Here is a 25,119-nt window from a genome sequence, read left to right as displayed (position 1 = left end):
TGCACACTTCCAAGATAAATGAAAGTAAATGTCCCAAAACCAAAGTCTAAGTAATTATAAGTAAAACAGTAAACTTTGTTGGAAGTAGAGAAAAACTTTAGATAAAACCAAAAAAAATAAATCCTGTTAGGCTTTGAGTGAGGTTATTGGCAACGCAATGAAGCAATGTTGTGTGCTATTTTCAACTTTGGGGAATTTTTTTTCATGTTTATATGCCCCTAAATAATACAATTACAGGTGTTGGTGATAACGTGTAATTACAATAATTAAGGTTGTCGTGATATACCAGGACTTTTGATAACCAATAAATTTATATTACATTCAATGTTAAAATACTATAAACAATCCACCCACAGCACAGACTGTTTATCATGGCTCTCTTTTTTCCAGCAACTCCACTTGAGCTTCAGCTTATCAACACATTTTATGGCATCAATTATCTGTTGCTGCTGTAACTTCTGTCATACATTGGGAGATGGGTGGATTGGATAGGTTGGATGGGTTGTTGTCCCACAATAGCCTACCCAAGTTAGACAAGAGTCACTGACACGAATGAAGTTAAGCACTATAGACTGTTCATTTTATTACTCTTTTCTTTCTGTTATTTGCTGCCACTCCTCCCCTTTTTGTCTCCTTTCCAAGGATTTAACATGAAAACCCGTAATACTAAACTACTGTGTTCTGTGTTAAAAAATTTTCTTTGCATAATTAAGGATAATTTTAATTGAGCAAAAAACCATTTTAATTGTTTCAACTATATAACAAAAAGATTCAGAAAAAATGTGTTACAACAGAAATAGGTGTGATTCCAAAATTAATTCTGTATATATTTTAATTAATTCAGTTATGTCACACTAAGTTAATTAAAAAGTTGAAAAAAGTAAATTAAGTAAAGTATAATTTAACCTTTTATTTAAAAAAAATATAATATGTTATAGAGAACACAGTTCTTTTTTTTGCACTTTTAAGCTGTCTCAAATGATTTGTGTCAGACTCGCTCCACAATGTTGACCTCAGGGCATTTGCAACCATACCATCTGCTGCCAAACTCTTTGTTCTTCCAATTGATAACAGTGGTTCTTTGGGATCTTGTATTCTCTATGTTTGTATTTTGCATGTTATCACAATAAGATGCTACAGTTTAACATCTTACGATTATAAACAATAAAAAAAAATACATCACAAAAATAAATGTGAAATAAAGGAGTATCAGTAAATGTAGATCTATAAAAATGTACTGAAACTGTGAAGTAAGATCACTTTAATCTGTCTCCCTGTAGTCAAAAAGAAGAGGATTATATATTTAGTCGCAGTAATACAAACACACACAGGCATACTGTCTCATACACACACACAGGCCCTGCACAAGGGGGTAATAGTCAGAGAGGATTATCCATCCCCCATCGCTACGCAGGATTAGATGCAACCTTCTAATCTCTCAAGCATTACGACTTCCTGATGTACAGCCAATGAGGGCTACAGTCCCATTTCTCTAGCCAATCACATGCTCCTCAAGAACCCCACAAGTCAACTCAAACCAGCTCCTCAGTTGGCAATTACAAGTGTTTTGGCTCCCGTACTTATGAAAATTTTATTCTCACTTTTTAATATTTTACTTATTTTTTCTCACATATTAGCTCAGCTGTGCACACCTTTGCTATAAATGTAATGTTTTATGAATGTTACTGTAGGCAGTGTTTACTAAAAATTCACAGTGATCACATTTAATAATTTTAACAAAGATAGTCTGTATTTTTAAATTAAGTTCATATTTGGATGGACCTGAACTGCGAGGTGTAACAACCAATAGCTGTCCAAATCTAATGGGGAAATCTAATGGGGAAAATTGCCAGACCTTAGAAGCAGTTGCAAGATAAAGTGACTGATAAATGAATCCAGAATTGAAATTGGTATTTTTGCATTATATTATACCAGACAGTGTTGTGTAAGACAGTGTACAAGAATTTGCCATGTTGTTGATGTAAATAAATTTGTTAATTTTATCAGACAGTTTGTACTTTTGTAGACCAAATATGGTGACATAGGCTACCACACAGCTATCAGGTGGGCAAAGGACTTACACCTTTGAGTATAGGGCTAAAAGCAGGACGTTTTTTGTGACGCTCTCAGATGCAGAATGGATGGAAGATCTTGCATTTGCTGTTGATGTGACTGCATTAATGAATGAACCACATCCCAAACTGCAACTGTCAAAGGTCTGTTTGCACATGAAATGTAAAGCCTGGTGAAAACATTCATGAGACAGTGGCAGTTTCTTTAAAGCCAAATGTGAGGTCACATTTTTACTGACCTGCCAACACTCAACATGTTAGTTCTCTTTGGATCTAAATTGATATATATAAACAAACATTCTCAGTGATGTAATATGCCAAATCCAGACACAGATTCCCTCTCAGTGATGATCATGTCTATTGTACATTTCATTACCTAATTGTAATTACAAGTAGCATTTTATAAAGAGACAAAATTAAAACTGAACAGATTTGAGGTCATCTTGGAACAACCCAATGTGTCAAAAACATGATTTTAGTTCAGTTTATCCACACACTTAGTTTCTCATGTGACCCCTTGGGGAAATTAATTGCCCTCCTTCGATCCAAAAGAAGAAAAACTAAACTTGAAAAAAAATGATGAGCTTATCACTAGTCTGTTTTTCACAGTTAAACTTCTGGTGTTTAAAAAAAAAAAATAGCACAGCACACAACACATTTCACACTTCAGTCATAAATCACTGTCAATCTGTGGTGAATATCGTGTCAGCAAATGATTTTTAATGTAGGAATGAGAGCAGAAAAAGCGTTTGTTGTCTACATTAACATCTAGAGGGAGAGTGCTCGCTCTGTCACTTATCTTATCTCGGCTGGCGGGAAGTTGCTGTGTGGCTGTCAAACAGGCATTAGTGGGATGCCGATTCAGGCCGTTTCCTGTCAAACTGTCACCACTGGCTGATTTTAATGCTCCATCTCTGATTGCTTCTTCTAGAGTGAACAGAATTCTGCTCTTTGATACTTTTGTGGAGCTGGTAGTATTGATTTTCATGTGAACTTTTGGTCGACAAATGAGAGGATAAAAGAACATTTCAAGGCTCTTGTATCCTGTCATGTGTTAAATTATATACTCCCAGAACTTTTCACTCTTGCCTTCTGCCTCTTGACTGATTGAGCAACCCGATTAAGCCATCCAGACCTTTTTAGTGATTAACAGTTCAGGTCATTTAATGTTTTATTTTTGTCTACTGTTTATCTCTCATATAGTTCTCGGTAAGACCTGCTAGATGGAAGATTTATCAAGCTATATTTTGCCCTCAGCTTGGTCTATTCCGCTTATCTTTCTCTCTCTCACTTGTGTTATCAAGAGCCAGTGACAAAAATAGAGATAACACAGCTAGGAAATATTATCGGACTATTGTCTGTAGCTATTTCTATCTCCAGTTAGCTTATCTATTTGGGCACAATTGAAAAATAGGACAAGGAAAACAGCAAACATCTCATTCCCATTTGTGTTTTTTATTCATGCATACATATTAGGATGTGTTCATCCCTCTGTGTGCAGGCATTCATTTGTGGATTATATAAGTCTTTGAATTTGTACATCTGTGTGTGTGTGTGTGTGTGTGTGTGTGTGTGTGTGTGTGTGTGTGTGTGTGTGTGTGTGTGTGTGTGTGTGTGTGTGTGTGTGTGTGTGTGTGTGTATCTTTGTATTAGCATTTGTATTGCTTCTGTGTGTGTAGTGACCCAGAATGTCTTGACAATATAAAGTCATGAGCTGGAGATGAAGGTCCCAAATGAAAACTTCAAAAAGCAGAGATGCTGAATCTTAAAACAATAGGTGCAGCCTAACTCTCAGACTGACGCAGGGTGTGTCAAGTTGCACACTAAGGAGACGACGTAAAGAATTTTTTAAAAAAGTGTTAATCTATTACAACCATAGGGAAATCTACTAATTGTTTTCTTGTTATAACTTCACATTGAGAAGGTGTATAGCTTGGAAGAGTTTTTGAAGGCTTTACTATTTCGGCAAACCTCTTTGAATTTTAGAGATCAAACGCCAAGTGTGGGTTAGATTTGTTTTTAAACTAAAACATATTTTTTCCTTTCTTCATTCATTCTTAACAGATTTTAAAATTATACTGAATTTCCACGCAAACCATTAGACACTGTTACTTAACGTTCAAGCATCAGCTAACGGAATGAAGCACCTGAATACGCTTTTTTTGTGACCTGCATGAACTGCAGGAGTAAGGTCACTGACTAAGGTTTTAGACAGTATCTTGGAAATTAATGTTTCAGACTATAATTAAATTAATGGAAACTGTTTGTTGCATGTATGTTAAGTTATCTTAAAAGTCAAAATTATGGTTCAGTCATTGATCGGTAGGGCTTCATAGATTGGGTCCAAGCAAGGAAGAGTTGTGATTCACTTCAGTCATTGTCCTTTAAGGTCCAAGCCCACAGAAAGCTGTATTGCCTTTGTTCTCTTTGTTATCTGAGTTAACACTCTGCACTAACATGCTCTGCTGTGACTAACTTCAACCTTTTAACTTGGTTAGTGGTAGGTACCAGCTAACGGTGGATCTTCTGCGGGATGTCGCCTTGTTGCGAACAGAATTTATTTTGGTGTGTCTATTTGCAGAGCAAACGGCCTCTGCCAGTAAAGTCAGAGCAGTAAAGAGCAGTCTTCTCACCTCAGAAGTCAGAGCGGAAAAGAAACCCGGAACAATGGCCAGCTGTGATTTTGTCAAGCTGGTAAAAGGTGTCACTTTACAGATGCAGGAGGTGGCCTTTCACCTCCTAGGGCCACAAGGTAGTATTTATAGCAGACAAATAAATGGAGCCATTGCCTTCGTCATAGCTCCTACGAGCGACAGAAAAGAATCAGCAAATGGCAAGAACAGGTGCATTGCGTGCCATCAAAATGTTTGTTAATGTGTAAAGCTGCAGTGTAGATAAAACAGAGTTTTACTGCTGCAATCCATGGATCTGTATAAATAAGTCCTAACAAAGCAGTGGAGGGGGGGAGGTAGATCTAGGCTTACCAGTTTAGAAGAAACCAGAAATGTTCAAGTGAATTGTTCATGACTATATCAAAAAGGGAAAAAAAGAAATGAAATTCTTAAAGGATACAAGGTTTATTTATGTATACAAAATGCTTGTAGCAGAGATGTGAAAATCCATTAAAGTAAATAAACCGGAGCAGAAAGAGCAAATACCTCACATAGTCTGTTCTTAATTCAACAGGACAGAGAACACTGACTCTAAGATGGTGAAGAATGAAGACACTGCATGTTCTCTAATAAAAAAAAAACAGGAGCACAGAGAACAAGAATGGAAAATAGCAAAACTCAATAGAAATAGCATTCTAGATTACACAAAGGCTCTTCAATAAACGTCCTTTATTTTCATAAACCTTGGCCGTGATTCCAAAAGCTGCAGCGAGGCATCATACACCCACAGTGTGTTTGTAATAGGCTTGACTTCTGGGTGGAAGTTATGACTTTTAGTATTCACAAGCATTTGTCTTCTGTGTTTGTTTGGACAAAATAAATACAGTATTATGTTACCATGCAGTGCACAGACACACAAACACCTGCACAAATCTAAAATTACAGGGAGTGATTTCAATATAAGATGCTCTTTTAAATGGTTTTAGACAAGTTGGTGACAAGTTGTAAAAAAAAAAACTTTTTACTTTGTGATATAAACGTAATATCAAATGTTAAAAACTCATAAATAAATATTTAAAGCATACAATCTTTAGCTACAATTAATAAGCAGTTTAAAAAGAGTGTTTCCCACTTTAGAGTATTAAGATGGGTATTTATAAATAAAAAGCCATACTGCTCCTTATGACTACAGATTACAATGTTATTCTCAAATTATTAGCACCCAGAGGGACATTTGCTAATGCGCCGCTTGGGTAAAGAGCTGTGGTAATCTCTTACAAGTAGTAAACACGAGCACATAGATCTGGATGAGTTCAAACTTTGGCTAACAATTGCCAGTTATTGCTATGTAAGTGATTAGCTAGCAACCTAAAACAGCTCAATTGACCAACTTTAAGCAGCGGGTATGAAGTGTATGAGCTTGATTGGGATGTCTAACCTGAGCGTATGACTTAGTGGAATAATGATAACAAGCGTTTCCTTGAACTGACTAAATTGAGGCAGTTATATTACCAGCCAATCCCATTTGCATCGGAGCCATTCAAGTTTACCAGAGCTTGTCGTGCTGCGATTAATTCACAATTCTCTTGCATACAATGCATTGCGTTTTGGTAAATGTAGCATAGTAAGCCCACAGCTTCGAACATTCTGCTCTGACTGTATAGCACAGAATGTAAATGCACAGTAATTTCAATGTTAATCTGTTTACACTGGTAGCTTCATCAGTATTTGGGGTTAGTTAGGAATTTGAAAAGGTCACAAAGAATAAATCTTTCAGAAATCCTGATAGCAGAACTATAGTTATCAATATTTCTATGTTGATCAGTCTGGAACTGATACCAATGTAAAACCCACCCCTATTTATATGTTCCTGTTCTATTTTCCTCACCTTTCACTTTTCCCTTCTCCTGTTCCTTTGATCATTTCCTTCCATTTCTACTTCATCATCTATTTACCATTCTCACTTTCTCCTTTCCTACCCACTAATTCAATCACGCACTAACTCACACATATGTCTGCCTTCCCTCTGGTAAGTTATCCCTCAAAGACACACACTCTATTACCCAAGATGCACTGCCCCGCTGCGCGCCTGCCTTTTCATTGGCCAATAAAACAACCTGAACTTTATAGCTCTACCAATTCCAAGTACATCAACTATAAAGGGAGAAAGAGAGAGAGAGAGAGAGAAGAAAGATGAGGAAAAACAAGGAAATTGTGAAGAAAAGGGAGGAAGAGAAAAAGAAAAGAGTGGCTAGAAAGAGGAAATACCCTGTAAAGGGTAGAAGACGGAGAGAAAGCAAGAGTCTACTGCTCAATATGGAAAGAAATGTGAGTGGGTAAGATGAGAGAAAAAGAGAGACGGAGCATAAAGCCTATAAAAATATAGAGAGCCATTCATGACTTATAAAATAACAGCCATCGATGTGCAAACCAAAACTGCAGCGTAGATGAAAGAGATGATATTTTATTGTTCCAGCCCCCAAGTCCCAGCCTGTATAAATAGCTATTGATTCACCATGTTTTATTCAGCCAGCCAGGCGAACTTTCAGGCCTGGGAGACGTCAGCCAGTTGTTGAAGGCAAAGCTGCTGCTCTGTCTAGGCTTTTTCTGCTGCGTTTTAGACTGTTATCTTCTATTGGCTAAAGGTTTTGTCCCAGGTTCCTCAATCTGAGAGGCACTTTAGTCATCTGTCTGGTTTGTAGCAGGGGAGTAATGTGTCGGGAAAGTGGAGGAGAAAACCTCTTATCATTTTACCATCTCAGGTCACTGGCAATAAAACTGACGAAAAAACAAAAAAAGAAGGAAGACTGGTAGAAGCATTGTTTGTGGCTTTAGGCTCTTATTTCAACTTTGGTGGGTTTTGAGGTAGTTCGATTTTAGCCAGAAAAGAGCAGCGGCCTCCAAATATCTAGACAAGGTAGAGTTTCAGTCTCGCATTAAATTCACAATAGAAGCAAAGAGCTACTGAACATAATGGGAACATTCATTCATGTCAGACCTTCTGATCTCTTTTCTAACTATTGCTATCCATAGGAACAGCTTTTCACTAGGGGACAGTGGCAATCCCAATGCATCAAATAATGCAGACAAATGAGCTCAAACTAATTATGAATCTTTTTTTCTGCTTATTAATAACATGAATGTACTGTAGCTTCTGCACCATCATATATCTGAGTCTGGGGCAGCCATTCTATTTTCTCACATATTTACATGGGCTGTGTCCCAATTCAGGGTCTGCACGCTTGAAGTACGCAATTCAAGTGCGGTTACGTCAACGCCACGTGCCGACGGCTGTCCCAATTCGAAGTGTGCTTCAAATGCATACTCCAAATGTGCCGTCGATTTCCCCAAATATTAAGCGTGGTCCGGTGCACGCTTCGTGGCCCCATATATCCCACAATTCATAGCGCGGCGGTGGGTGTGGAGAATTTTGCCGCAAAATACGGCAGAAGGGAGCGGCCGAAGAGTTTTTTTTTTTTTCAAAACTTTATTGAACTTATAAAGCGAACAGTCAGTCATTCCAGTTCAGTTTGTACAGTAGACATACAAGGCAAATAAGAGTAACAATATACAGTACAATGAAATAAGAAGGATAAATAAAGGATAAAAAAAGAAAAAAAGGGGGGGGGAATGTGACAGACTTCATAACAACTTTGTACTTGAAAGTTGTGACAGCTCATTCGTTAAACATTTCTGAATGAATTTCAATCAATGATAAACCTTTTTTATTGGAAGTTAATTTAAGAGAGTTTAAGTAATATTCAATTTCAGTCAAAAACAAATTAAATGATGGGGTTGAGTTTTGAAATTTACATTTATGTATGTGGAATTTCCCTAATAAGATGGAGCGGCCGAAGAGTGAACTGTCAAAAGTACTGAATATGACGTCACTTATTTATGTGCGAATGTTTAATAATTAAAGTCGGTCATATATCCACAAAAAAGCTGAAAGTCAGTGAGATATATATATATATATATATATATATATATATATATATATAGTTATTTACTAACTAATCTTAAATGACTGTTCATCACAGAAATGAAGCCCAACAATCATGTTTTACAGTCCCGTGGTCTCAGCCTCAGATACTCAACTAATCAAAGTGATGTCATGACAAAAATGAATGACCAACAAAACATTTTTCTCCTTCATTTCTGTCAAACAATGCTGTATATAACCTGTCTTGCGATTATTATCATGGTTGCTAGGCAACCTGAACAGCGCGACGAAGCGTATACAGTCCCATTTCACAAGCCTCTCACTTCCGCACGTCTCGTACTTATAGTACGCACCGTACGTAGTACGCGTAGTGCGCGTACTTCAAGCGTGCAGACCCTGAATTGGGACACAGCCATGGTCTCCCTTACTTTGCGTCTTTCCTTTCTTCTGCTCTGTCCTGTCGTATGTCCTCACTCTTTGCATTTGTATTTGCTCCAGCACATCCATCCAAAGTCACGTATTCACACATCAGTACTACAGCCTGGGGCCTAGTTGAAGTGATGCACCCAGCTATCAATGCCTTTGATTTGACTGTTAATGGGCTGACGTGGACCACCCAACGTCCATGATTTTGAATTCCTGAATTCGTCCTCCAACAAATGTGCTATTTCACTCTAACACACTCCCATGCACACTCGAAGCTACCCATTTTCCCTTTGTGTCTATCCACATCACTTGTTTCTTTTCATGTCCTTGCTTTCTTTTCCTTATTCATTCTTGTTCAGTCTTGTTTTTATCTTCCTCTTTATCACCGTTATTATTTTCCTCGTTGTCTTCTTTTTTACTCACTCCCACTAATCTGCTTTGAGTGTATATCAATGCAGTATTCTCATTTTAAATTGAGAGTAATGGTGCTAAAGATTATCAATACATTAAATTAAAACCCTTCCTGGAATCCATAAACATCACTGTTTGATTGCGCAAATGTGTTTGTGTCTAAATTAGCCTATCATCTATTCATTGCATTTCTGTTCCAAAACTTTATGCTGTTTTCAGTTTGTTTGTCCACCTTTTTCTTTCTTTTCCACCTTACCTTATAACCCCTTTGTGTCATTCTGTGCTGTTCATTCTGAAATATGACATATTGTCTTTAGTCCTGAATGCAAACTGGAGAGGTCATAGTCATGTTGTTCCTCCAGAACAGTTCTGTTGTTTTTTCCCCCTGTCTCCCTCAAAATGTTTTTATTCTTACTCAGTTATTTCTGTGTATTATGCATCTCTTAAGGATCTTTCTCCTTGTTAGTTAATGTATTTGGTAACTTTTCAGTTGATGTGAGTCATTTAGACATTTAGTGATGTGATCTTTCTAGGTGAGGTAGCTCTGCAAGTTGGCAAAAGACTTATGGCTCACTCGTTTTGTTGTTTCTGTCTCTCTGGTTCAGTCTCCTGCTCTACCTGCCTCTTTGTTTTCACTTTCACACTTTATCCAGTACGTTTTTTCACACTTTGTGGCTAAAGGACAAACAGATATGTACTCGGACAAGCACTTACACGCAACCACAAAGTGCTGAAATGTGTTTGGAGTTGATTTGCTTTTAATGTGTTTTTTCCCACCACTCAATAATCTTTTGTACTGACTGTCATTCACAATGACAGCTGTCCTCCTGTGTTTTATCGTGCGTGTTTGTGTGTGCCCATGCGTGCAGTCATTGATGGTTTCACAGTGTGGAAACTTGCCAGTAGCAACACCACGACAGACATTGACAGTTCTTTTAACAGAAGAACTATTTTAGTGTTTCTGCCAGTTTAATGGTTACGGGTCAATTTGCTCAATTTGTTCCAGTCTCAAAGTGGAGATCGTGGAGAGACACACAGACCTATTGTAAAGAGCCATCATCTCTTGAACTCCAAAAATTGATTTGTACTGCATTTAGCAGACAATTTAATAACTGATGATTGATTTACTGGATCTTTTAGATGTGTCAGTGGAGGTGTTTGGAAGACGGTGACTCCGAATTTAAAGCTTACTTTCTTTTGTTTTGTTTTTTTCTGATTTGAAGATTAAAAAATAGAAGAAAGAAAATCAGTCTATTTTGATATTCTTTACAGGTTGAAATTACTGTTTATACCATAACATATTTTACCCTCTAAGACTGCACTTAAGCTGGCATTTTTGAAATTGAATCAAATCAAATGAAATGTCTAATGGGAAAATTGAACATTCATGTTGACAAAAGAAAGATCACTGATTGCAATTCCCCTCAGGCCATGCAGCATTTATAGCATTTTTCATTTTATTGGTTGGTTGTACAGCCAACTGTACACCAGCTGTACATCAGTGAATCCAAAGGATGCTGTTGCATGCCTGCGTGTACAATTAGATGAACGCATAAATGTGTTCTTTTTAAATTTTGAAGCATTATTCAACCGAACCAAACTACTTATGGATAAAAAAACGAAAACAGATATTATTGATTGAAATCAAGCATTACAAAAATTGGTTTAAACAAATTGATATCTAAAACCTCAAGTGCAACGTTAAACCAAACCTGCTTGTTCCTTCCTTTAAAAAATAAATAAATAAAAGATATTTCAGTCATGTTAAAATTAAATGAGCTATCACTTGTTTATTTAAATTGCGTGAGTGAAACAAATGTAAACAGATGAATAAATAAAGCTGAATTATGTAAGTGCATTTAAATGTAAAATTTTCCCATCTACCTCTAGATTACCTATAAGGCACTGAGCTCCTTGGACCCCAGTGCTGATCTGACAACCCAGCGGGGACAAGTTTTCAAGCAGAGGAATGAGACCCACCATCTGTTTGTTGGGCTGTACCCAGGAACCACCTACTTCTTCACCCTTAAAGCATCTACCAACAAGGGCTTTGGTCCGCCTGTCACTACCCGCATAACCACCAAGATTGCAGGTAAACAATACTGTTAGGTGTTATTTGCTTCTTAAAACATTAATACCACATACAGACAGTAAAAGCGTGTTTATTCGACAGCCTGTGTGCTGACATGTCAGTCAGTTGCACTATAAATAAGCGTTTTAATTTGTGTCTCTCTTTGTCTGAATGACCATTTGGTTGTTCTCCCATCTGGCTTTGTATCCCCCTGTTTGTGTCACCAGCCTTGGTCCACAGAAAATGTCAGTCGCTGCACAAAAAAAGGAAAAACAATCAACTTTTGTGGCAAGAATTGTGAAGTGCCCTCATATGTTAATACAGCTCTTTATTCTTGAATGAGAGAACATTATCATTTCAACTGTTTAGAGAAGGCTATGCTGTGATGCCCAAATGACAGAATGACTGATGCTAAATAAAACCCTTCAGCTCATTCTTTGTTATCTAAATCTCTCTGTGTGCCTTTCTGATTTCACATTTTGCCTTTTTTTTTCAACAATTCTCCTGTAAGCCCTTTACAAATCTTTTACTGGATTGTCTCTCCTTTGTGGTTTGTTTAGCTAATTAGACCTCATTGAGGCAGTTGTGACCTTTGAAAAAACAAAAGAAAACAGAAAGCTCTGAGGAGACACTCCCTGTAAGTTTGTGCTAAACCGATAAACTCTTATGGTTACAAGCCAACTTTATAGAGAAGGAACTCTGAATAAGTATCGCATTACTGAGAATAATTTTAATTTAGGAATGAATACAAAAGCTGCAGAGTAAAATATGAACATTTAGAAATATAAACCACTCGGTATTTCACTGAAAGCTTGTCACTTCCACATTTGTCAGTCTCATTACATAGTTGACTAGCATACATAGATCTTGTGCTTTCACTTTGTTTCAAAAGAGGCTCTGTATTCAAACCACTTCACTTATCTGTATTCAGTCCTGGAGTCTGTTAAGTGCCACAACAAGTGTCCACTCTTTTACTAAAAAAAGCAGTGTGGTTTATAAAAAATGTGGCCTGAAATTGTTTTCTGTTAACGACACTATTCAACTTAGTTCAATTCCATTCGGTTTTATTGATATAGCGCCAAATCACAACAGCAGTTGCTTTAAGCTCTTTATATTGTATAGTAAAAACCCTACAATAATACAACCCAACAATAATACAGTAAACTACAATATACGCTACCATGTGTTGACAGTATACACGTCACTTCTATTCCCTATAATATAAAAAACAAAACAAAATGTGGGTTTGTGGCTTAAAGTCAAATGCGAATATACCACTGAATCCTTGTCACAGTGCTGCTGTACACGATGAAGTCCTGACTGATCTAGAAGATGAATGCGTAATGTGTTAACAGTATGTTTTAAGTGTTGTCCTATCTGTCAACACCTACAGTGATTTTTAGTGTGACCTTTCCACCGAGCCTCTGTTCTTCCATCATCCTTTCAAAACTTAACAACACATTGCCAAGAGGAACAAAAAGGAAATGTGGTGCCTCCACACATAACAGATGTGTCTTCTTTCAAATGTCACGCCATCACCAATCTTTATTATCTCGTTCAGGAGCTACATGATGTAGAGATTTAAATTAAATGCTGCAGACACATAGAGATAGATGGACAGAGTGGCGGGGGTAGGATTCATGCTAATAACCTGAATGCCATACCAATCAGGGAAAAAAGTGTTGATGTTCTACTCAGACATTTATATGCTGCACCTCCAGTATGAGGGCATGACAGATGTGAAATTAAAATTTGAGTGTAATAGAATAGCTGTGAAGCCCTCGGCGGTGAAGCTTACATCTACTTCTTCTTTACCTTTATACATCCTGATAATGTCATTCTGGTTGAGATATACTGTGATGTTAAAAAAACAGAACATTTCATAGCAATTTAGCATTTACATGTTTTAAATCAGGGATTCGACATACACATGGGAGGGTGCGTTTTTTCTTCCATTGTTGACTCAGAGGAAACATAGCTGGCTTTGCCATATGCCCGTCCGTCTTTGTCAGTGACGAAGAAGTAGACCTCAAAGGTTGGGTTTTTTTAGACTTCTTTTTTTATTCAAGTTACATTTAATAGTTACATTAACCCTTTAAAGGCGAGACCATAAAAAAAATGTATTTGTATACTACCACAAAGGTACTAGAATGCCTTTCTGGTAATATCTTGCAAAGCACTGTTGGTGTGCATGTAAGTCAAGAAACATATTGTATTTCTGTGATTTTATACCTTTACAAACCCTTTGTACAGAGTTACTTTTGGGATTGGTTTTGGGATGTATCGCTATTTCTAAAACATGTGTCATTAGAAGGAGGATGATTGTTGGTCAGCTAGCATGTTCACTTGTTTCAAATTGCAGTCAAACCCTTTTGAGATATTGGTTTCTTGTTCAATAGGGCACAGTCTCTCGTACAGACAATCCATCAGTCTGAGATGCATAGGTCAAAGATATATCCAAACAGGGATATATCTTCTTTGCTAGGGTCTTGTACATGTGTATGAGCATGCTACAAAGATCAGTGTCTCCAATATGTTCACTGCAGGCATGAATGAGTCAAGGGCAAAGGTCATCTGTCTTTGTGTGGGCATCATTATTCCAATGTTCGATAGTCGAAAGAGGATTGATCCCACAGGCATCAGATTGCATGGCCTTGCCCCATAAAGTTAGATGCTCCGTCTATTATTTATTAAACAGGAAGAAAAACCCAAAAATGACAAATCATGCACTGTCACAATGCTTGTAACATCTCGGTATACAAATATATGTCAGTATAGTAGAATTACACATCCTTGTACTTTTTTCTTGACATTTATCATATTTACAGTTTTTAAAAGATCTCATATTTTATTCATCATGTGTAAGAACTGTACCTCCTATGTGCTGGCTCTGGGCGTGAATCGTTGATGGGCAAAGCACATGTATCTTTATGTGGACCTCTTTGCTCCATTGTTTGACAGTCCAAAGAGACATGATCCCACAGGCATCAGATTGCATGATTGCTTTGGCCTTGTCACATAAAGTTTTACAGTCCAAAACAAAAACCATGTATTGTTACAATTCATGTAAAATGTCAGTATACTAATGTATAGTATGCTAAAGTTACCAGAATTCACGTACAATGCTAATAAATCTGCATATTTTGTTCTAGACATTTACTATATTTATACTTGTGAAATTGTTTTAGCCTTAATTTCATCTGATAGATAAATAAAAGTGTTATATAAACACCAATGATCAGAAAAGTTTTCATTTGTTTTGTAACGAGACATTTTGAGTTGCATTAGCTTCAGGTCACAACTTTTACCACGAAGGGACAAATCAGCCATGTTTTTAGAAAATTATTTAAACCTTATAAAACTGTCTTATTTTGAACTTGTCATGTTACTTAATTATTTTCATTAAAGGCTTCCTGGAGGGCAGCTAATTAAAAAGGTCTTTCATTTCAAGACAGATTAACATCCGGTGGGTTTTTTTCTGAGAATAACAAAACTATGACATGGCTCAAACAGGTTAACTTAATTTCAGTGTCTTTTTAAGAAAGGTATAAGGACTCAAAATGTGCTCTACCAAATGACTGACCACAACCCAGAGCTTTTTAAATTATGCTGGCCAATAAAATTGTCCGTGTACGGTAACCTGTTTTAAAATTTAAATTTGTTAAACCTTTTCAGCCCCCATGATGCCAGAGTATGAGTCAGAGTCTCCACTTAATGAGACCGAGACAACCATCACTATCCTGCTGAAACCTGCCCAGTCCCGCGGAGCACCTATCAGGTAATTTCTTAACATTCCTTAACAAAATTTTAGTTTCTTTTTCATAGAGTTTCTTTTACTATCCTCTGCTGTCCTACTCACATTTTTCCTCCCAGCATCCCATCTACCTCCTTTTCATTACCCCCCCTACTTTTTTCCATCCATGTTCTTTTGGTCTTCCTTCAGGGCCCTTTTAGAGCCATTGCAGTTACTCACACATATAAGTCTAATTTGTATGCAAAGGAATTCAGAGAATGATTTTTTTTTTTTAAATTTGTCAGTGAAACATTTTGCCATTACTCATTTTGCTTTTTGTAACTTTTTGGCTATTCACTAGTGGAATTGCAACTTCTACTGGACATTGCAGGCCCAAGTGTCTGATACTTTAGCTGGTTACTTGAAACTTTGCTTTAATTTAAGGTTTCAGCCATCAAATTCTTAACATAAGGAAATGGAAATTTGGATTTTATTGAGCATATTGTACAGAAAACACCGTATTCATAGTCGTATACATAGATATTGATGGTGTTATTAATTTATACCATACATGTGAAAACAAGGACTAAACAGTATAAAAGAAAAAAGCCTCAGCATAAACTAACACTTGGAGTGGGTTTTTAGCTTGGCTCACAAAGTGTGTCTGTACTTTGCTGACACTACCAGTTTTGGTTAACTAAAAGACACATTTAACACAAAATGTAATTAATGCTAATTCTTAGTTTTATCAACATTCAACAAAAAGTCAAACAGGACAAACAGCACCCACATGTCTCTTAAGGCCCCGGATAAACAGGCCTTGTGACCAGTCAGTGGCAACCATGAGACACAAGGGAAAAAGTGTGTAATCTGGTGGCTGCAAGTTGCTAACTGTCAGTGAAATTGACTATATGAGCCTCATTCAGACAGGCCAGTGGCACCTGCTGATCACTAAGGAAGAGTGAATGCTGCAGTGGTTGCTGGAGGTTGCTGACAGTCACTGGTCATTGGTTGCAAAGAGGTATCCAATCAAAAATCTTTTGATTGCTTTGGTCTCCAGCAGGTTGCCATAGTCAGCAGCAGATTGTGTGGCTTGTCTAGCAACCGGAGAAATCACAACGTTTGTGGTGCAAGAACATCTTTGCAAATGACTTCTCCAATAAATAGATTGTATTTGCATGTTCTGTAAAATCCCTTAGAATGCTTTTATCAGGCACACACAGGTTTTATTTTCCCAGTCACCAGTCCACTGTATTCACTTCAAAACAAAGCAGCGAGTGAAGGCACCCAGCTAATTTATTTCTTTTCCTTTTCTCATTTTTTCAGCCAGCATGTTTTTAATTAAAAGTTCACTTTGAACATGTGATCTCATCCATTTAATTGGTGCAGGGGAGAACATTATTCTCGCTCGCCTTTAGGGAAATAGAGCTTCGACAATGCTGTGTGGAGAATATATATCACTTCAATTTAGACTTTGGGAAATGGATTTGTGAAATGTGAGTGTAGGTCAGTGGTTTAGCATTAATTTTTGTAAATCCCTTATCATATCTCATCATTAATCACCCGCAGATGGCAAATATATCTCATGTTGAATTAGGCCGCACCCTCATCGCTACCATCTTCATGTGTTTATCAACTAGAGAAAAGCCCATTAATGTGTTTGCTTATTATGTGTGTTTGGTGCAAGTATTACATATTTTAAGTGCCAACAGATGTACGTGTGGAAGCAGGAAAAAAAGGCATCTGTTTGTTAATGTGCACACAAATGTTTTTGCTGCAATTGTTTTCTTATTCATCCTGCAGATCAGAGCATCTGAAATTTAGGAGGTTAGATAAGATTTTTTTTTTCTCGAAAAGGCTCTGTAAAGCGAAGCAGCTGTTGAGACACACACTCATAAGACACACACATCAGGCTGCATGCTCAGGTGCCTACAAGTTCACTTTCACATAAATGCACACAAACGGAAACCATTGTAAATGTTTACAGTGACTGTCAGTGCAGATATGCACCAGTTGATTAAAATCCAGTGCTTAATATTGTGTAGGTCTCCTTCATGCTGCTAAAACAGCTGCTGGGCCTGTCATGGAATCTCTGAGGTTGTCCTGTGGTATATGACAGTAGCACATTACAGATTATTTGAGCCCAGCGGGTTAAGATTTAGACTTCTATGGATCTGGCTTGTTCTCGGGCATCCTGAGTCTCGAGGTTGGCTAAGCATCATGGATTCTGTTACATTCCTTCAACATGTCTTGATGAGATTTTGCAAAGTGAACAGTGCATTGTCCTGCTGTGCAAAACCACTGACATTGGTGGGTGGTGTTGCCATGATAGAGTGGCTTGGCTGGAAGGAATATTACTTCAGTGTGACACAAAATGACATCCACATAATATAGTTGCTCCAAAACAGGAACATGAAGAAAATAACTCTCAAAAATCTCTCAGTTTTACTTGCCAATATATTCATACATACATGCTCCATTCATCAGAGTGCATGACAAAAAACATGTCTGCAAGCCTCAGCAAAACACTTTCTAGAAGTATACAGTACCAGTGGAAGGTCTGAACAAACTTTTCATTGGTACTGATGAGATATATTTATTTCAAGCCTTAACTGTAAACTTCAACTTTAAAGCTTAAAACCAAGTTTTAACAGTGACAGTAACAGCTGTCTATTTGAGGAAAAAAAACAAACAAAAAACCCCCAAAGAACACACATACACACACAGTGATTTCTTCACTTTTCGAATTCACTCGCTTTATGTTGCCTAATAATCACACAGCCATCCACCAGTCTCAGAAAATCCCCTTACTCTAAATGTTCAAGCTGTAAAGGTGTAACATCTCACAAACAGAGTAAAGGTACAATAACACACGTACACACACCTATGGATATGTATTCAAAGACATGGATAGTTACAACAGAAGCACACACACATATAAGGGCTCCCAAGCGCTCGACACAGACCCACACATACACAATTCCCTATCCGCTCCTTGTGCTAGGCCCCTGCTTCATCCCTTGTGCAGTCTCTGAAAGCCATTAGTTTGAAATGGATATTTTACCAGAAAGGCAGAAACAGCAAAGAGAGTGACAGTAAGGGAGAGAGAGAGGGACTCATCTTTGGTCATCAGCAATTATCTTTTATGAAAGCTGCCAAACGGGAACAGGGGATAATTGGCCGCGGCCCCCTTCACAGAAACATACATTTCCCTAATTGCTTATAATTGTGAAGTGAGTTCTTGGCGTGGAGGACGGAGGTAATTGCGGAGGGCCGCTGCGTTTGTCCTGACCGCTAAAGGAGCCCTCAGCCATTCATGAAGCCTCTCAGAGTGTAATGGAAACACACATACACATGAAAGCAGCTCCACTGCACAAAGATAGATGTTCATTCAAGTATATAAACACCCCACTACACATGTGTTAAAATACACACAAGCACAAGCACACCTGCCAAAGCACATACAGGTAAATGCGCACCTGTTAGAGAGCATGCACACACACACGTGCTATTGATGTACACATAAAGAATATAAGGCAAGAGGAGACACGTTTGGACTTTGAAAAAGATCCATTCATTTCTACCCTCACCGTTCTCTTATACACACACACACACACACACACACACACACACACACGTATTTTCTTCCTTTAAGCTGTACTGGGGTGCTGAATCAGCCCAGGAAATGATTTGCCAGGAACTTTGTTTGAAGTTTAGCTTCTAAAGTATATCTGTCGTTCAGAAATAAGTGACCCTTATAACAAATTATACGCCTTTTTAATGGTTAGTTTGGGATTTTGTGAATTTTTTTCCCCCTCATAGCAGACCTCGGGCCTCTTCTGCTAATGCTTTCATTGTAATAATGAATTTAAAGCACTCTGTGAGCTACAGGGGATAGTAAAGTTGAAGTAGAGTTGTCAGTTTTATGTGTTATGTCCCTATTTCAAAACAAAGTCTGTCTCTACTGTACTAACTGGACAAATAACAGTTGAAATATTGTCAGTTTATTGTGATTAATTTTTTATTCTTTTCAAAAACTCTGGCTGTTGTCGTTGCCACGTAAACCATCTCCTCATAAGTATTGCTTTAGCTAGTGATAAGTAGATTTGTTCCTGTTTCAGTAAACAACATAAGACACTACTTTTAAAGACATCATTTATTTTTCCAGCTCCTACCAGCTTGTTGTGAAGGAGGTGCGCAAGTCCAAGACCCGCCGTGCCGCTTCTGAAGCCCCCGAGTGTTTTTCTGTCCCAGTGAGCTTCCGCAATGCCTCCATCTTGGACTCACCCTATTACATTGCTGCTGAATTACCACCGTCCAGCCTCACGGTGGTACAGCCCTTCACTGTGGGGGACAACAAGAGCTATGGTGGTTTCTGGAACCCTCCGCTGTCACCTGCCAAGAGCTACAGCATCTACTACCAGGCAATGAGCAGAGCCAATGGGGTGAGTCTCAACTCTCCAGAAGTACCCATTGTAACAGGAAGTGGCATGTTCATATTTTCCATTTGGCCATATTAGATTTTATTTAAAAGTAATTAGACAAATTAGATTAGTTTACATTGTGGGTTTATTGTCATGTCATTAATAACGGGAATAATAGTGACTTTTGAGGCGCACAACACATGGTGTAACAAATTTGATATGAAGCTTTACCAGGATTATCTTATTTTTATTTGTCATAAAAAATAATTTTAAAAAAACAGCAACTTTAAAACCATTCTTTGGCAAGCAAAAGCAAAAGTAAAAACAAAAATATTATTTCTCCATCTCAGCAGATTATTTAAAAAAAGGGCCAACAATTCTGTTCCTAAGTCATTAATGTGACAGCAAGTGATTGAAGTTAGAATACATTATGTTATGGGCGTCTTGCGTGACTTCTCAAGCCTGTAGTTTAATATACTGAAGGTTATGTGTTTGCTTATCAGAATAAATAAATAATTAATATAAAAGAACACAATTACAACTCCCTCTGGGAATCCCCACTCCTAGCATTCAGCTGTTGATGTCTGTTTGCTGCCCTTTTTGTCTGGTAATTATACTGTCTGCGAATACAACAACACCTCGCCCACCTCCCGCCACCCGTGTCCTTCTCATAACTCATTCACAACTTCAACTTGGCTTTTGAATTTCCATAATACTCTGAACTCCTGTGGGGGTTATTTTAATTTTCCAACGCCGTAACCACGGTAACTCAGTTTGGAGAGCGAAGCCGGGTGAGCTGGCTGACTGTTGTGATGTAATATCCTCCTCCAGAAAGCAGATTTCCCACAATGCAGTCATATGGAGAAAGGCTGTGTGCAAGCGGGTGTGTGTAGGGGGGGAATTCTTGCATGACTGAACAAGTGTGACTGTGAGCAGATGAGTATTCATTTAAAAGTGTAAATACTCGCTCGTGTGCCCCACTTTTGTGTATCGTGTGTGCTTTGCACACCTGTATGTACAGACCCCAAATCCAGTCAAATCAGAGTTCCTTATTTGATTGGATTTCAGTCAATCCAATCAGTTTCAGGTTTGTTTAGATGATGAATTGGGGCATTGTGTGGGTGCTTAGTGGTTAAAACGGAAATAAAAATGCAAGCGCACCTGTGTAGTCGCCTTAAACAAGATGATTTGATAAGGAAATCAGGCATAGAAATAGACACGTGTTCATAAAGCATGATTTTTTTGTTTTTTACCTGATTATACTTCTCTTTTAAATTTCAAGTGATTGCAACAGCCAGGGTGGTCTATCGATTTTACTTTCCCAGACAGAAAAATGTCAGATAAATGTTAAATAAGTAAGATTTAAAATGATGGACTTTACTGCAGTCTGATCAAACCATTTGAATTACATGTCAAAAGGAAAAGTCAGTCGTTATTACTACATTACTACATACACTATATAATACATGAGTCGACTTTTGTTGTGATTTGGCATCATACAATTAAAAATTAATTGAATTAAAACATTTTAATTTCAGGCACAAATCTTTGATATTTTGTGACTGCATTGCTGTGCAACAGTCTCTTTTTAACTAACCAGGGTTACATACAGTATATTTCAGGGATCTGAGGTGAGTAAAATCAAGGAGTCAAAACCTCCAAAGATAATTATTAATGTGGATAATAGTGAAATCCTAAAGTGGCAAGAGTAATCATATTGTTCCACAACATACATTACATATAGGACACAGGACTCCTGAACACGGTGAATGAAAATAGGTTGAACACAACTGGACTTTTTGAAGGGCACATCACCTTTCTCACACACCCACGCACACAGGGTCATGTGCAGACAGACATCACACACACACACAAAAATCCAGGTCTTGAGTCAGTTGTTATTTTTTTTGGAGCCATGCTTGCTACTCAGATCTAGCCAGCAGATTCACTGTGGACATTTTCATCCGCTCTGAAATGACTGCAGAGCCACATTGGTGCAGAAAGAAGACAGTCAGTATTTATTTAATGTATTCTGTAAATTGCATTTAGTAATAATATGTGAAAGTGATAGTTTGTCAATCAAGGATTTAAGTTATCTGTAGTCCTCACAAAGTCCTGTGATTTGTTTAATTTCTTTGCTGTCAGTCATTTCGTAGTGTAGGTGTCACTTTTTTTCTGCAGCAGTAGATGTCTCATATTGGAAAGAAACTCCTCATTTACATTTTAGAGGACTTGGCTCATTTGTCGTAGTTTGATCCCATGGATGAAAGTCTGTTTCTCATTCTCTGCCTGCCTTGGATAATCCTACTACTTTTTTCTCCCCCTCTGAGCTCCACCTGTCTATCAAGGAGAATGTCTATCCGCAATCGTTTTCCTTCTTTTTTTTCTACCATATCTCTTGAGGACATTTAGAAGAAATTGTTCTCTCAATCCACCCACTCTCCATCTCTTCATTGCTCACTGCTGTTTTTTTTCTCTTTCATCTAATAAAAACAATCAAATTCTTTTTTTAATCTTCTTCCTCCCTTTCCTAAATTCTCTCCATCTCCATCTGACTTCCTCTATGCTTATGACAAATGTTTTCTCTGATTTAACCCTTCATGCTCATCTGTTGCTCACCCCCTTATCCCCACTGCTTTTCCTCCTTCTCTTCAGCAACCACCTGTTTCCCTGCTTTCTTTTGGGCTTGATTCTCCCAGAGGTAACATCAGTCTGATGCCAGTCTCTCATCTCCTGTCACTGTGCCAGTTAGCTCTGCACACTAAAGCTACTAGGCAATCTCGACGTCTCCATGTTGTGCGTTGCCACACGAGCACACGCGTCGCCCACCCACCCATACACACACACAAGAATAAATGCCTAGGGCAATAAGTAAGAGAAGTAAGAGCAAGAGTGGTTTGGGAGTAGGGAAAGAGAGAGAATTGTGGGAGGGGTAATAGCAATCTAAAAAGAGTAAAAGAGACATTAAACAAGATATAATACTAGAGGCAAAGATGGAAGTCAATAAAGATAAAAACTGATATGAGCGGAACTGTCATGAGTTTGGTTACTGGAAAAAAATACTTTTGACCCAGTGTGTTCATTAGCATTTAACCAAAACCACAATCTATACTTAACCAAGTTTTCTTTTTAAAGATGTACACAAGCAGAAACGAGAATGTGAGCACGGTTATCCATTTTGATCACCTCCCTGTGACCCAAATGAAATCCTTAAGTGGGGTATTTTATTAATTGAGTATGCACGTTGCCTCTGAGCAAATAACAACCAACAATATATTAAAGTTTCTAGTTGCAAATGAAAAGTAACTAAAGAGATTAAGGAGAGGTTTAGAAAGGTTGAAAGATCACACCTAGTGTTGTTAATTTTTTAATATAGAAGCAGGACAAAAGTCTGAAAAAAGATTAAATGTGTCTGAAAGATAATATACACAGAGCTACCTGAAGTAATAGGTTTAAAGAAGGGCGACTGAGAAAGGTCTAACCAAGATTTACTTGTCAACATACATAAAATGATCCGTGGATAAAATGGATAAAAAACAGGATGGGAAATTTGGAAGAAATTCATGGGAGGACAAAAGGAGGTGAAGGATTTTGGAGATTCTGGAGTCAGGGAAGGTGGAAGTATTTGAAGAAAATGGTAAAGGAGGAGGAAGTAGAATGCAAGGAGAAATGGGGTGGGAAATGGCACAAAACAAAAGGACAGTGTGACAAACATGGAAAAACATGCCCTTCTGCAGTGTGAGAAATGCAGCCAGACACCTTTCTTGACAAGTAAAAAGCCTCAGGGGTTGGCCAAGATGCTCTGACAATCAACGTCACACACGCACACGCACCAAGCAAGCCTCAGAGTGCAGTTTTTGGAGAGTGTAGGAGAGAGACAGAGGAAGTTTTACCAACTGACAGTCAGTGTCAATCAAGATGCACTCAGATGACTCAGAAATCCCTAAATGCATTTTTTCTGTGTGCTGGTGTATGACTAAGGCTCACACACTTTCGTACGTTTGGCTTGTGGGTAAGTGTGTAGGAATTTTTGCACGTACATATGTCTAAGTTTGCATTTGTGATAGACTTATTAAGATTCTATTCATTAAACAGCCATTTTTCAAATTAAACAATGGAAGCATATACTGTGCATGAGCAATTCATGCCCATGCGTTTGCCTGCTCATCTGAGTATCAAGAGTTTTTGGTAAAAGAATGAGCTTCAGGAAAAAGAAAAAGAAACAAAGTGTCAAAGACAGGGTAACATTATTATTATTTTTTTTAAAGTTGTTACCCTGGCTACATGGGGTTGCCTGGGAACTCCAACAGCTAATCACAGTATCCAGAAGTCACAGAAAAAACATACATGATTGAAAATCCTACCAGTCGGTTAGAACACTGAGCCAACCAACTGTGATTGAATTGGGGAAAAAAGGAGAGGAAAAGACTGGCAAAGATGGAACGATAGATGGATGGAGAGAGAGCTCACCCACACAGCAGCTGCATCTCTCTTGCACTTTTAGTATTCCTGTCAGGCTCTACAACGTTAACTACTACACACAGAAATGAATGCTGTGTTCCATTGTAAACACCTCAACCCCCTTCTGGTCTCCAAATGCTCTGTATAGAGTCAGGGCAATAAATCCTTATATTTATTAGCTTCGCTTCTTATAACCCCCTGAGGCTTAGTCCATTAGCATGAGCCAAGTGGAGGCCGTGTTTCTGTTCACAGTGACTGTGAATCCAAAACAACCACGCCTCTAAATGGACCATAAATGGGTACAATAGGGTCAGTTTATAAAGAAACACAATTCATTGGTCCTCATGAAACTGATCGTATTCCAACTGTGTCCATTCATATGATACATTTCACTCTTAGAGGAGTAGGCATATGAAAGAAAGTATTTTGAAACATTTGTTACTTTTTAGGCCTAATCAGACAGTTAAAAAAACGATGTTTGAAACCCCCAGGATGTCACCCATTGACTTTTGAAGCCTTAGAAGTAGCGTTTTTGGATGGTTATTTCTTATTCTTCGTCTTATGCTTTTACTGCCCCTTGTCTGCGGACCCAAGGTGCAAACTCTTGGGAACCAGTCTGGACTGTGCGTACCTCAGGTTATAGCAGAAGTGATTCCTATATCCTGTTAGTTCCCTTACATATAAATCCTTCTAAAGTGCAAGGAAATAGGTATGTGTAGGTTCTCACATATGTCCTTGTAAGTTGCAAACCTTCAAAAACATAATAACTCATATGCCAAGCAAATAAAGGGGTCACACAATACTAGAATCTTGGTAGTCAGTAGCAGTACTACTAATATATTTTTGTGGTGTAATTACAGTATCATAGAAATGAGCAGCATTGAGCTCTTTTTTTGAGGAGCCATGTTAATGTGTTACAAGTACAAAGTTATGTTACCTTTGTGAATATTTTATGTTGAGCATTGC

The 25,119-nt window shown here is 37.9% G+C and overlaps 1 protein-coding gene across 3 annotated transcripts in view; it reads left to right on the top strand.

Moving 5' to 3' along the window:
- Positions 1 to 25,119, top strand: part of ptprt (protein tyrosine phosphatase receptor type T) — a 332,562-nt gene that overhangs the window by 172,415 nt on the left and 135,028 nt on the right. For all 3 annotated transcript variants that reach the window (XM_085457270.1, XM_085457269.1, XM_085457267.1), the window contains exons 12-14: positions 11,355 to 11,556; positions 15,211 to 15,313; positions 19,437 to 19,713. In XM_085457270.1, coding sequence (XP_085313396.1) covers positions 11,355 to 11,556; positions 15,211 to 15,313; positions 19,437 to 19,713 — 582 coding nt within the window. The remainder of the gene's footprint in view (positions 1 to 11,354; positions 11,557 to 15,210; positions 15,314 to 19,436; positions 19,714 to 25,119) is intronic.

The sequence above is a fragment of the Copadichromis virginalis genome, linkage group LG5, assembly GCF_057382275.1.
Source record: "Copadichromis virginalis isolate Kocher_CV1m ecotype Utaka linkage group LG5, C_Virginalis_male_GT1.1, whole genome shotgun sequence".
Taxonomy (NCBI): domain Eukaryota; kingdom Metazoa; phylum Chordata; class Actinopteri; order Cichliformes; family Cichlidae; genus Copadichromis; species Copadichromis virginalis.
Note: the sequence above shows the minus strand (reverse complement) of the source record. Positions and strands in the feature narration are given on the sequence as shown.